This window comes from Lycorma delicatula, chromosome 6, assembly GCF_047948215.1.
Source record: "Lycorma delicatula isolate Av1 chromosome 6, ASM4794821v1, whole genome shotgun sequence".
Taxonomy (NCBI): domain Eukaryota; kingdom Metazoa; phylum Arthropoda; class Insecta; order Hemiptera; family Fulgoridae; genus Lycorma; species Lycorma delicatula.
Genome location: NC_134460.1, coordinates 42,301,581 through 42,314,170, shown reverse-complemented (window position 1 = coordinate 42,314,170; position 12,590 = coordinate 42,301,581). Strand labels below are relative to the sequence as shown.

The window sequence follows — 12,590 nt, the reverse complement described above, 5'->3', positions numbered from 1 at the left end:
TGCATTGATTTAAGCTATTGAAAACAATTAGCAATTGATCTGTTCTGTGGTAAAAGAGAAATGCTGTATAAATTTACAAATCAGGAATATGTTGACATTCATTTCATCTATGGTTTCTGTAACAGCAATGCTACATGAGCTGTTGAAGAATATAGTCAAGAGATTTCCCAGTTGAAACATTCCTAACCGGCAAGTTTTGCAGATACTCACTGGCACCTAAGGGAAAGCAGAACATTTAATATTCACACAACAGTATATGGTGGATTACACAGTGAAGATTTATCCATATCATCCTCAAACAGTTCAATGTCTTGAAGGTGACTACAATCTGTGGCTGAATTATTGTCAATGGTTATTACAAAACAATGTGCTTCCACTGCTGATATTATTTACAGATGAAGCAACACTTATATGAGATTGGAAAAACAATACACAAAACAAAAATTTTTGGAAACACGACAATCCTCATGAAACTGAAACTAATTTCTTTTTTATTAAATATCTGGTGTGGGATAATAGGTAATATTCTTATCAGACCTCACATTTTAAACAGTAGACTCACAGGCAATTGTCTACTGCCTGAACTTTCTTCAAAATAAGCTGTCATTACTTTTAGAGAATGTTTAATTTAGAACTAATATGTACTTCCAACACATATAATTCTGCATTAAGAAAAAAGAATTTTCTTACACTATTATTTATTTTTATTGACTTTATTTAAATGCAAGAAGAAGAAGATTACTGGCGGACAGTGAAGATCATGGGAGAAAAGTCCAGAAGCTGCCCGACAGAAGAGAGCCATGGGACTATTCAAGGTTTACAGAAAGGCTGGCTGTAAAAGAACAGAAGAAAAAAGAAAGAAGAATGAAAACTGGCCTGCTAACATGAAGAGGAATCGACACGACAGAGCTCAGCAGAGATGTAGCAGTGAAGACAGCCTGAGTGAAGTAAGACTACAAACTTCAACTTCACCTTCACCTCACCTATTATCCCCAATCCACTTTACCACTTTACAAATATGGCCCTAGCTGGCACATGCATCTCCCATCGAAAAGAGGAGCGCATTGCTTCCTCTAAACACTAGGGCCCCCGAAAGGCATATTCCTGTTAGGCCGAAAGGTGCTAGCACAAAAGAATTTTAGAGGACGGACTGAAGGGGAATCATGCTGAGAGCATGAAGCTCATCTGCGAATAGTCTCCCACAATCTGCCACAGTCAATTACTTCTCCTAGTCTACAGGACCAGAATGAAAAACACCAACTCCATCCATAAATAAAACACAAAAATATCTATAATCGCCACTAAATAAATAATGACCTGTCAGACAAACGAAAGACACAGCAGCAATAGACATTTGTCCAGGTTCTGCAATTAGTAAAGAGATAATTAAAAACTCCCGCTACCCTTGGATTCAGTTCCGAATCCACCAAAAATGCATGGCTATACTATTATTAACAATTCTATAGGTATGTAATAGTTTTTCATTTCCAGTTTTATGAAGACAAAGTATTTACAAAGTACAAAACTACTATTATGGACCTGCCTTAAGGTAGAAATACTTTATAGGTGTTAAGTTTAAAAGAAATTCATTTCAGAAAATTAAAAAGTCTCAGATTGATAACTTTATAAGTCCATGTACACATTAGAGCAGAATTAAAACTGAAAGAATAAGTATATATATATTATTATTATTATTATTATGCTTTTACGGCCAACATGGGACCACTTAAGTCAATTTTAGTTGGATCTTTTCTGAGAAAAGCGTGTTATTTTACTCTTTCGAGCTGCCCAGTATTTCTTCATCCGTTCAGATCTTGCTTTCTTTTCTTCATCTGTAAACACCCTCTTCGTTGTATTTTGTAGTTTGTCTGTCTTTTATTTAAATCTAATGCTCTTATCTTTTAGCTTTGTAATTTTTCCAGTTTTATTCTGTAGGTCAGTCAGGGAAATTCCCAATTCTTTCATATCTTCTCTAATTTCTTTGATCCATCCTACTTCTAGCTTTTGGAACCAGAGCTTTTCAATGATATTTCTTGACAGTCTTGTTTGCGGTGTCCTTATGAGATGACCGAAGAAAGAGATTCTTTTTTTCCGCATAGTATCAGTAACAGGCTCTATTTCTCGATACACCACCTCATTTGGCACAATCCACCATTGGCCATCTTTTTGGTGTTTTTTATTGATACACGTTCTGACAATTCTCCTCTCTATTTTCAGAATTTTTTCAATTCGGTTTTTCTGAGTGATTTTGAAAAGAGTCTCGCTTCCGTAGGTGACTTCTGGCTGTACTACAGTTTTATAATGTTTAAGTTTTGTTTTAGCAGAAAGGCATTTTTTGTTATATGTTGACCAAGTTAATTTTTGGGATTTAATTATTTTATTTGTCCTGTTTTGCCATGTCACTTTTTCATTTAAATTATAAGTTATTATTTCCCCTAGATATTTAAATTGTTTTACTATTTTAATTTTCTGATTGTTTACCGTAATGTGCTCTATTACCAGAGGATCTATGGCCATTAGTTCAGTTTTTTCGAAAGAGATATGAAGCCCTATCTTTTGTGCTAGGTTGTGAAGGCTCATGATTTGTGTTTTGGCTTCTTGAATATTATTTGCTAAAAGAGCGAGGTCATCTGCAAATCCTAGGCAATTTAGTGTGATGGAGTTTTTCTTAGTACCCATTTTTATATTTTTGGGATTTATTTCATACCATTTTCTCATGACAAATTCGAGGGCGCAGTTAAAAAGGAGTGGTGAGAGGCCGTCTCCTTGCCTCAATCCAGTTTTTATGTAGAAGGGTTGAGAGAGTTCACCTCTGAATTTCACTCTGGACTGGGTATCGGTTAAAGTTAATTTTATCGTATATATATATATATATATATTTCTTTTTTGCATGTGTATGTCACTGAACTTCTCCTAAACGGCTGGACTGATTTTGATGAAATTTTGTGTGCGTGATTAAGTTGATTCGAGAATGGTTTAGATTCACAATTTGATCCGATAGAAAATGTTTTTTTAATTAATTTATTTATTTATGTGTTGTTGCTGATCTTGCGATGGTTAAGGTTCACAATTAAATCCGGTAGGCAGCTCTGCGATCGCGTTTTAGAATTTTTTTTTAATTTTTGGCATATCAGTCAGAACCAGTAGTTGGTAGTGCGATCGGATTCTAGGAATTTTTTTTATTTTGTTGCTTTTTCGCATATCAGTTACTTGCGTCATAGCTTAATGTTGTTATTACATTAAAATTTGTATTCTTAACAGTCTACTGTGTTTAGAGAGTAGTTTGAATTAAATCCGATAGGTAGTGCTGTTCTGACAATTGGATTTACATTCTGACTTTTATAAAGTGAAAGGTTAAATTTTATGAAGTTCCGTAATGTTTTGTAAGTTTCTTAATGTTGAGTATTAATGGTAATGATTTTGCAGCCACAACCCTTTTCGTTAAAAAATTATTTTCCACCAAATACTGTGATTAGAGAGTGGTGTGAATTAAATCCGATAGGTACTGCTGTTGTTTTGCCATTTGGATTTATTTACCTTCTGACTTTTATAAAGTGAAAGGTTAAATTTTGTGAAGTTCCTAATGTTCATTGTTTTTAAGGTTTTATGAAATTTTCAATTGTGTTCATTTAATTTGTATGTATACTCAAATCTAGCAATAGCGAAACATTGCCGAGTCTGCTAGAATTGCACGCTTATTGAGAATATTATTTATTTAAATAACGTTTTAAAGTGTAATTAAAAAATATACATTGTGCAAATTTGTAAGATGCAGTATTGAAGTGAGTATTTTACATGATTTTTCATGAATTTTAATCATGTATACACCTGCATTCAATAACAATCAATTTAACCTACAAATTTAAATTGTCAGTTCTCATTTGATTCTATACAACTCTATGCAACTTATGAAGTATTGAACAGGCTCTTTGAAAATAAAAATGTCAGTTTGTAAAATAAATTATAACATTTATAAAATTAAAATATAATTTACATATAATAATTATAGTTTAAAGTATATTTAAAAAATTGAAGGTATAATTTTTGTAGCTGATTAATTTTATAAAAAAATTTCTAAAATTGTTTTTAATTTACAATTATCTAAAATTTGGTAAAATAGATGTTAAAATAAAGAATGAGAAAAATTTCAACAACGTTGCTTTTTTTACAGTGCTTTAATTTTTTATTAATTGATTAATTAAGCTATCACATGGTTATGAAACTTTAAAATTATTAAATTAAAAAAAAATGCAGGAGGTACTTTTTTAAAATGATCTTAAGTGAAAATTAGAAGTAACGTGGATGAAAATTTAGGCACTTACGTATTAACGCCACCACAGCTACAGCTTTATTTTTAAAAAAATAGTCAATCAGATTTCGGTGGAAAATGAACAGTCTCTTTATTAATTTTAATAAATGATTATTTATATTTATTTATTTTATAAATATAATTTAACCACACTTAACCTACGCTCGCTATCCTTGATTAATTAATACCGTAATTTTTTGAGTATTTATTTAATAAATTCAGTAATTATTGCAATTATTTATTATTTAAATAATCAAAACACTCCTGTTAATTAGTCAAAGTTAGCGAGCGTAGGCTAAGTTTGGTTAAATTATATTTATAAAATAAATAAATATAAATAACCATTATTAAAATTAACAAAGAGACTGTTTTGAATCTATGTTAAACTCTATATCAGCCCATTTTACACCGAAATCCGATTGACTACTTTGTTTTTAAATAAAGCTGTAGCTGCGGTGGCGTTAATAAGTAAGTACCAAAATTTATTAATTACACTAATTATTAATTTTACGATGTTTCGATTTTCGTCAGATATCTCAATATTTAGTGAAAATAAATATTAACCATACTACACATAATTAATCAATATACCCATTACAATAATGCAACAATCACAAACTGATAATAGTCATATTAATGAAATTTCATCCACATTCCTGCTAATTTTAACTTAAATAAGTTACTTATATTTATGTGTTGTGCATTTATTACAGAACAATGCCACGTCAGGACAACATCTGTCGGGTCCGCTAGTATATATATATATATATATATATAGCATTAAAAACCTTTAATGAGATATTAGTTATAACTTTATAAATAAAAATTAAAAAATCAGAAAGATGGAAATACCTTCCATTCGAACATTATCCAGGGACAGATCATTTTCTGTACAACATCGTCTAACTTTACCCTGACGAGGACTGGGAGACACAGAGCACCAACTGCCAGAATCCAACAACGTACCAGGTGGAGAATGACCTCTGCGCTTTGTACCACCCCCTCCTCCTTCCAATGATACACAGCTTCCTTGTCTGTAAAATGAATAACAGAAAAGGTTATTACTAACAAATTACGAATAAAAATAAAGAACTTAAGCTTATACATGTCACATACTGAAAAATAAGGTGCATATTTCTAATTTATAGATGCTCAAAAAACTCTGCAGTCAATTGGATCAGTAATATCATCTATTTTTCTAAACAGAAATGGGAGATTGTATTCTTGATGATCTAACAAGGTTTAGGAAGACCAAGCTACAGAATTTCTAAGCGAAAATACAGCGCGTGTTCCCCACAATGTTTGGTGGAGACTTGCATTAGCTTTTGCAAAATGGATAATTCTAGACAATGGGGAATAAATATTACTAGTAATGGAATTAATTAGAAGATTAAGAGAAAAGTACGATTGTTATAGTATCCAGAAATTACATTTAAAACTAATACCAAAAAGTAGGAATTTGAATGAAGTAGTAGTGATATTTTTTTTTAATCTTATGCCTCCAAACTTAGTAATCTTTTTTTGGGTAAATAATAAACTAGCACACATCAGTTATAAGGATAAAATAGTTAACTGCTATGCAAAAGGTTAAGTCAATAATTAATAAAATGTTTCTGAAGAATTTTTTAATCCAATGCAAAAAGAGTATTTCATATTTTAATGAAAGAATTAAATGAATGTATATGAACATGCATGAAACCATGCATATTTTGTTTATACAACATATTTGTAATTTTATTTATATAACAAAATTATCTATTTTTACTTTTATTTCAATTTGGTTGAAACAATGAAAAAAATGTTCACATTCTTATGAACATTATATTCCATTATAAATAAAACACATCTTTTTACACTAAAAAGTGTGTGTAAAAAGAAGAATGTTAGTGTCTGTTTGTCTTTTATAGAAATCTACAGTTGTATTCACATTGTGATTAAATTTTGCACGCAACAGATCCAAACTGAGAAAAATTGTAATCTACATTTTATTTTGAAAAAAAACTATCCTCACCCCTGTTTTACACCCCTTTAAACAAAATTTTAAAGTCTAACTTTTCATATAGTACTCATGCGAAGTGGGAGATAGCCTCCAGTAATAAATATAACACATCATATATGGGCCTCCAAATAGTGATAAAAACCTTTTTCTTCTATATAATGGGCAATTTTAGATTCTAGTGAGATAATAAATCAAAAAGCAGATAAGAGATTTCTATTTATGAACAAATGTATGGAATAAGGTCAGATTGGATCCATTTTTTATTATTATTATTAAGATATAAAACAAATTATGTCTTTATGATATACTATAAGTATAAGTAAAAAAAAAAAACTCATGCCCCAAAATTATGCTAAAGCCTAAAACCTCTCTCATTGTATTGACAAATAAGAATTCATTTCATAATGATCATGCTTTTAAGATTCATTACAGTGAATGTAATGACTGACAAATTACATGGTGGTCATGAAATTTATTAAAATTGCTAAATAAAAAAAAAAATTAAATCTTTTAATGTTTCTTTATTAATTTGTTGGACCCAAAAGGTATGATGAATTAGAAGTACATTATTAGACTACATACAACTCAAACAAATCATTTGTATAACTACATAATAAATTAACAAAGAGAATTTGTTTGGAATAAATAAATTAAAATAATTTTGTTTATCGAACTGATGTTAATAAGTGAAATATGTAAATGTTACAAATAATGTAAATCCATTTCTTTTCTATTGCTGCAGGTATTTGCATTAAAATATTATTTTAAAATAAAAAGTAAGTTATCTAAAAAATTAATATAAGCAAAAAGTATTTTGATTATATTAAATAGAAATTAAACTGTAATATATTAATTTATAACTTAAACGAGCTAGGAGCTTGTAAATGTAAATAAAAATCAAATTGAAGAAATAGAAAACAGCTTTTTATCTGATAAAAAAACTTATTTTCCCAGTTTATAACCTCCACATACAGCTTTCCTATTTAATAATAATCTAAAAATTTTTTTTCTTTATCACTCACTGCTGAATATTCCCAGAACATCAATCATTATTAGTATTTTCAGGGCATTTAATAACTGTTTTTGTATCATTTTGTTTTAAATCATTGGTTCTTTAACCTCAATCCCTTAAACACTAGGGAAAATCTTGACATCCAGTGCAAAGGCAAGGTTTCAGTCAACCATTACACTTTTGAGACCCAATACCTGTTACAAAACAGAATGGTATGTAATCAAGGATTGTCATGTCAGAGAATCCAGCTGTTGGTAAACAGATTGTTTGTCTATTCCCTCCTCAATTTACTGTACCTACTTTATAATGCAGTATGCAAGGCTGCATGCACACCTTCTTAATTTCTCAAAGATAATCATTCAAAACAAAGTGACATTTAAAAACATTTAGTGAAGCATAAGAAAAATAATAACAACTAACATATTAAAAATACATCATATTTAAAATGTATGAACTGTTCCATTAAGCACAATACATCGTCAATACGTAAGCAAGTACAATTGTAGTGGTTAACAATGGATTTATAAAATGTTAGATAGTGATACTGACAATCAGTACTTATTACTGTAACAGGTGTTTCTGTTAAAATAAGCTTTTACAAACATATTTGAATAGTGCTTTTATAGTAAAAAAAATTTCACACCATTTCATAGGAAATTTGAATATCTCTTTTTCTTAGGGACTATTTTTGTAGTAAAATGAGGTAACTCTGAGGCACAAAGCAGAAATTAACAAAAGAAGATAAAATAAAGATGGAACACCCAAACTTGCTTTCAAATACATAGTTATTACTATTGACAATTTAATAAATATTATAAAAAAAATATTAATATAATTTTGGGAAAAAGTAGTCCACTAAAGGATAAGTTTTTACATAATTTAAGTTTTTTATAAAAGAAAATTTTTTTCTCATTTTTCAATGAAATTGAATTATTTATTTTTTTAAACAATTCTACAACATTAAGAACAGGATCAGCAATATAAATATTAGAAAGATGGATTTTATTTTGTTTGTTGTTGTCAATTGGGTTTAACTGTAAGAGAAAGTTGGAAGTGCACTGATGAATCAATTTTATAAAACCGCAAAAAAAATATTAGATGAAGAATATCTAAACATTAGAAAACAGTACTAGTGAAAAAATGTGATCTGGGTTTTCTTCCATATAAGGAAACATAAAATGCTTTTGAGTTACTCAGTAGAAATAGAAACAAGTAACAGTTTATAAATGATTAAGAAACAAACTTTAAAAGAAAAAGTTAGGTTCAAATTAATAAATATCTATTTATCTTTTACATCATCACAAACATAACATAAATCAACATAAACATTAATATAGATCATAAAAGTTTTCTAAATGAGAACTGGAAACATACACTTTCTTATGTAACTTCTTAATTAAGAATGCTTTATCTACTGGACAGAAAATACAAATAACTTACAGAATATTTATGGACTACCAAAAAGTATAAAATAATCAAAATAAAAAAAAGATTTTTAAAAATCGGATATTGTCAGTCTAATAATAAGCACTTTTCATTTAAAGTTAAAAATTAAAAGTTACAAATATGGTGAATTAAATATTAATTAATCCATAATCCTGAGTGCAGGGAATACAATACAGGCATAAAGTACATAAGAAATTTAACTTACTTCCGATTAGAAAGACGTGTAGACAGAGATTCAACCTGAATAGTGAGTTCATCATTTCTATCACGCAATTTTGTATTCTCTTCTTTCAATTCAGCCAACTGTTCCACAAGCGAAGCAACTTGGTCACTGTTACTCTCCAACTCTGATAACTAGATTGAAAATAGAATAAATTATATAAAAAAAAACAACAGATTACAATAGAAAAAAAAGTTCATTAATAATGTTTTAATGCAAAACAGCTTTCTAATTATCTATAAATTTGTAAATAACACCTGTACTGAAATTTTTGTAGTTGAAGTAAGTGTAATACAGTAATGTGAGGGTATAAAAGGAGGAAAAGTTTTGTCCACAGGAGGGGAAAAGCATCTGCAATTACATAAGCTAACAAGATAAAAATAAATTTAAAAAAAATACTAACTCTTAACTGCAAGGCCTCCATTTTTTGTTCTTGTTCTTCTGCTCGTTTTTGTGCCATGTCATAATCTGATAACTGCTCAACTAGACTTCTATTTTCCTTTTCCATATTTGCACATTCCTTTAAAAAAAGCATAACTGGAGGTAAAATATTAAAGACATAGCTAACAAGCTACTTAATTAATTGAATTAAATTAATATTTTAACTTAAATAATGAATACTAAATTATTGGTAATAGCAATCTAACAGATCAGAAAAAGTAATGTTAATCACTTAATTCTTAATCCATTTAATACTAACCTAAAAATTGTAAACTTACACAAGTTCCATATGTTTTCAATGTTGTTATTAAACAACAACTTAATTTTTTAATAACAATTAGTACTTTTTATTATTGATAAAATAATTTGTTTTGTTTTTTTAATTCTTTGCTATTTAAAACAGCTAAAGACTTTATTTACAAAATTTATCTAACTAATTATTAATTAACTAACCTTAACAGTAATGCAAAAGTAAATAAAAAATAAGATTTTTTTATAAATATTACAGAATAAATGTAACCCTATTGCTGATCAATTTTTACTGAGCTGTCAGTGTCTACACGGTCACTCCTGTACAGACAAAATTAAGGAAGATTTCATTGTAGTATTTATGAAGAAATAAATTTTATTTATAATATGTCTAAATTGAAAAGTATAATTTTCATAATGAGATAAACTCAAATCTGATTAGTACAATACAGGCAGTAGAGAATTAATAAAAATGTTATAAAAAAGTAAAAATTAAAATATTCTTACCTATTAATTAAACATTTTTTTAGAAAAAGAAATTTGAAGATTTAAATCACAAAAAAAGAATATATATATATATATATATATATATATATATATATGTATAAAACTTTCTGAAAATCCAAATAATCTATCAACATACTAACCACCATACCAAAGTGAAAAACAACAACCATTTGTTGCAATATAAGTATAGTATTATTGATTATAAATATAATTTAGACATTTTTGAAATCTGTTAACAATAAAAAATTAGTATTCTTGAAAAATAATACATTTATGAATTTAAACAAAAATATGAAATGATTCACCAACAGATTAGATTGTTATGAAGATGATGCTTTAATTAAAGTCATAGTGGGTTGTAGCAGTTTACAACAATGTTTATGAAATTGTGTGATGTTTTAAATTTATATCATCCCAATATGGCAGTGAAGTTGTGTTGTTTATGTTTTGTGGTTGTTAGGGTTTGTTTTCTAAATTTTTAAGTTTTTACTTCTTTTTTGTTTTTGTGATGTAATTCTAGAATTATGTACTGACTGATAATGCGGGATCCTGTGAAAGTCGACTTTTGGTATTAGATTTTTTAAAAGTTTTTCTGTTACTTTGATGGTTAAGTTGTTGTTTCCTGATATATATATATATATATTTTTTTTTTTTTTTTCAAAAACAGCAAAAATCCAATATTGTTTATCTAAAATGTTATGTTCATATTTTGAATAACTATAATTGATATAATAACATGTGTTCAAAGATGTTGTTGAGTTAAAAAAGCAAAATATTTTTTAAACTGCACAGAATGTTTAACAACATCCTAGTAAAGTTGTTAGTATATCAGGTTTCATGACAAATTATAGCAACAATTGGGTTAATTAAGAAAGTGCACAACAGATCGAATTTATATTTAGATATGACTGAAAAATTTCATTAGATATGAAAAAATTTCTTACAGATTGTAAAGCTGCTAATTCAGAACGTAATCGAATTTCTTCTTCTTGTACATCAGCTAATTTTTTCTCTAATCTAAGAGTAGTTGCAGTAAGCTGTTCACGTTCAGATACAATTTGCAAACCTAATTGTTTTACTTGTTCTGCATGTCTTTGCTCCAACAATCTAAAACATCAAAATGGTAAGCGACATTATTATAAATCAAATAAATATTTTGATATTTAATAAAAAATTTACTGCAATATATTTTGAGGGAGAAAAAAAATACTGCAAAACAAAATTAAAACTTATCATTAAATTATCAATATTTTAAGTTTATTCAATATTATATTTAAATATTCTACCTAATTCTGTAAAAGAGTACCTGATTCCCAAAAAAGATTTGTTAAGTGAAAAAATTCATTTTAACATCCGTAAAAATATTCATTAAAAGTTTCTGTACAGATAATAGTCTCTATTAATAAAATCACAATGACTACAAATGTTACTGTTACAGTTTTTTAAATTATTTCCCCTTAAATCCTGTATTTATAAAAAGACACTTTCCTTTCACCAGACATTTAACTTTTTTTAAGAGAACAAGGCAAGGTTATGTGACAGATATTTAATGTAAATAAAATGAAATTTTTAAATAAAACTCAATTGATGCGACACATATTTCTTTAATTTAAAAAAAAATTTCTGTTTCAGACACAAAGCTAATGAGATTCTGGCAACACAATATATAGATTTCTGTCACTTCTGAAGATAAGAATGCATAAGTATTAAGTAATACTGTACAATATCTTGCAATCAGAAATATTTAGTCCGCAGATCCTACCTAAATGAAACTAATAAATCTCAGAATATACATAAACAAAAAATTACATTAGAGATTGCCATCTATACAGTTTTCTTAGAATTGAAAGACAAAAAGAAAACTGTCAGTAAGTCATCAATCCAGCAAGAATGATTTCCAGCAGAAGGACTTTGGTAAATAGTGCCTCTACCTCAATCTCAAAACGTGAGGATGAAATAACAGAGGTCATTAACACCTACCACTTCAGTAATGTATATTTGTCAAGTTTCTCAGTGTCTATTAGGTCTTAAAACCCTGTTTGTTTATTTGCACTTTTTCTGATTTATTACATGGTTTTCAAAAATGGTGAATTATATAAATTCCTATACGGTAATGCAGTATAAGACTGCTGTTTGCTAATAATAACAAACTGACAGTTTTTTGTTAGTGAAATGCTGGCGAAGGAAAAAGTAATGATAAATTAGGATATGAATGCTTCTAGGCATGCTTTTATAAAGATTAAATCTACATACCATTAGAAACTTTCCCGCACCTTCATGTAGAAATAAGTAAGAGTTAACCTTTACAAAAGTATGGTGTGGGAAAGTTTCTAATGATATGATTTTTTTCTCTTAGTTTATTATTCTATGTGAGGTATGTGAAGTAAAAAAATATAAAAATACTTCT

General features: G+C 28.1%; 1 protein-coding gene across 2 annotated transcripts in view; it reads right to left on the bottom strand.

Moving 5' to 3' along the window:
* Positions 1-12,590, bottom strand: part of LOC142327011 (uncharacterized) — a 96,653-nt gene that overhangs the window by 62,312 nt on the left and 21,751 nt on the right. For both annotated transcript variants that reach the window (XM_075369764.1, XM_075369765.1), the window contains exons 9-12: positions 11,128-11,290; positions 9,390-9,506; positions 8,972-9,120; positions 5,162-5,343 (exon numbers count right to left, since the gene is read on the bottom strand). In XM_075369764.1, the coding sequence (XP_075225879.1) occupies positions 5,162-5,343; positions 8,972-9,120; positions 9,390-9,506; positions 11,128-11,290 (611 nt within the window). The remainder of the gene's footprint in view (positions 1-5,161; positions 5,344-8,971; positions 9,121-9,389; positions 9,507-11,127; positions 11,291-12,590) is intronic.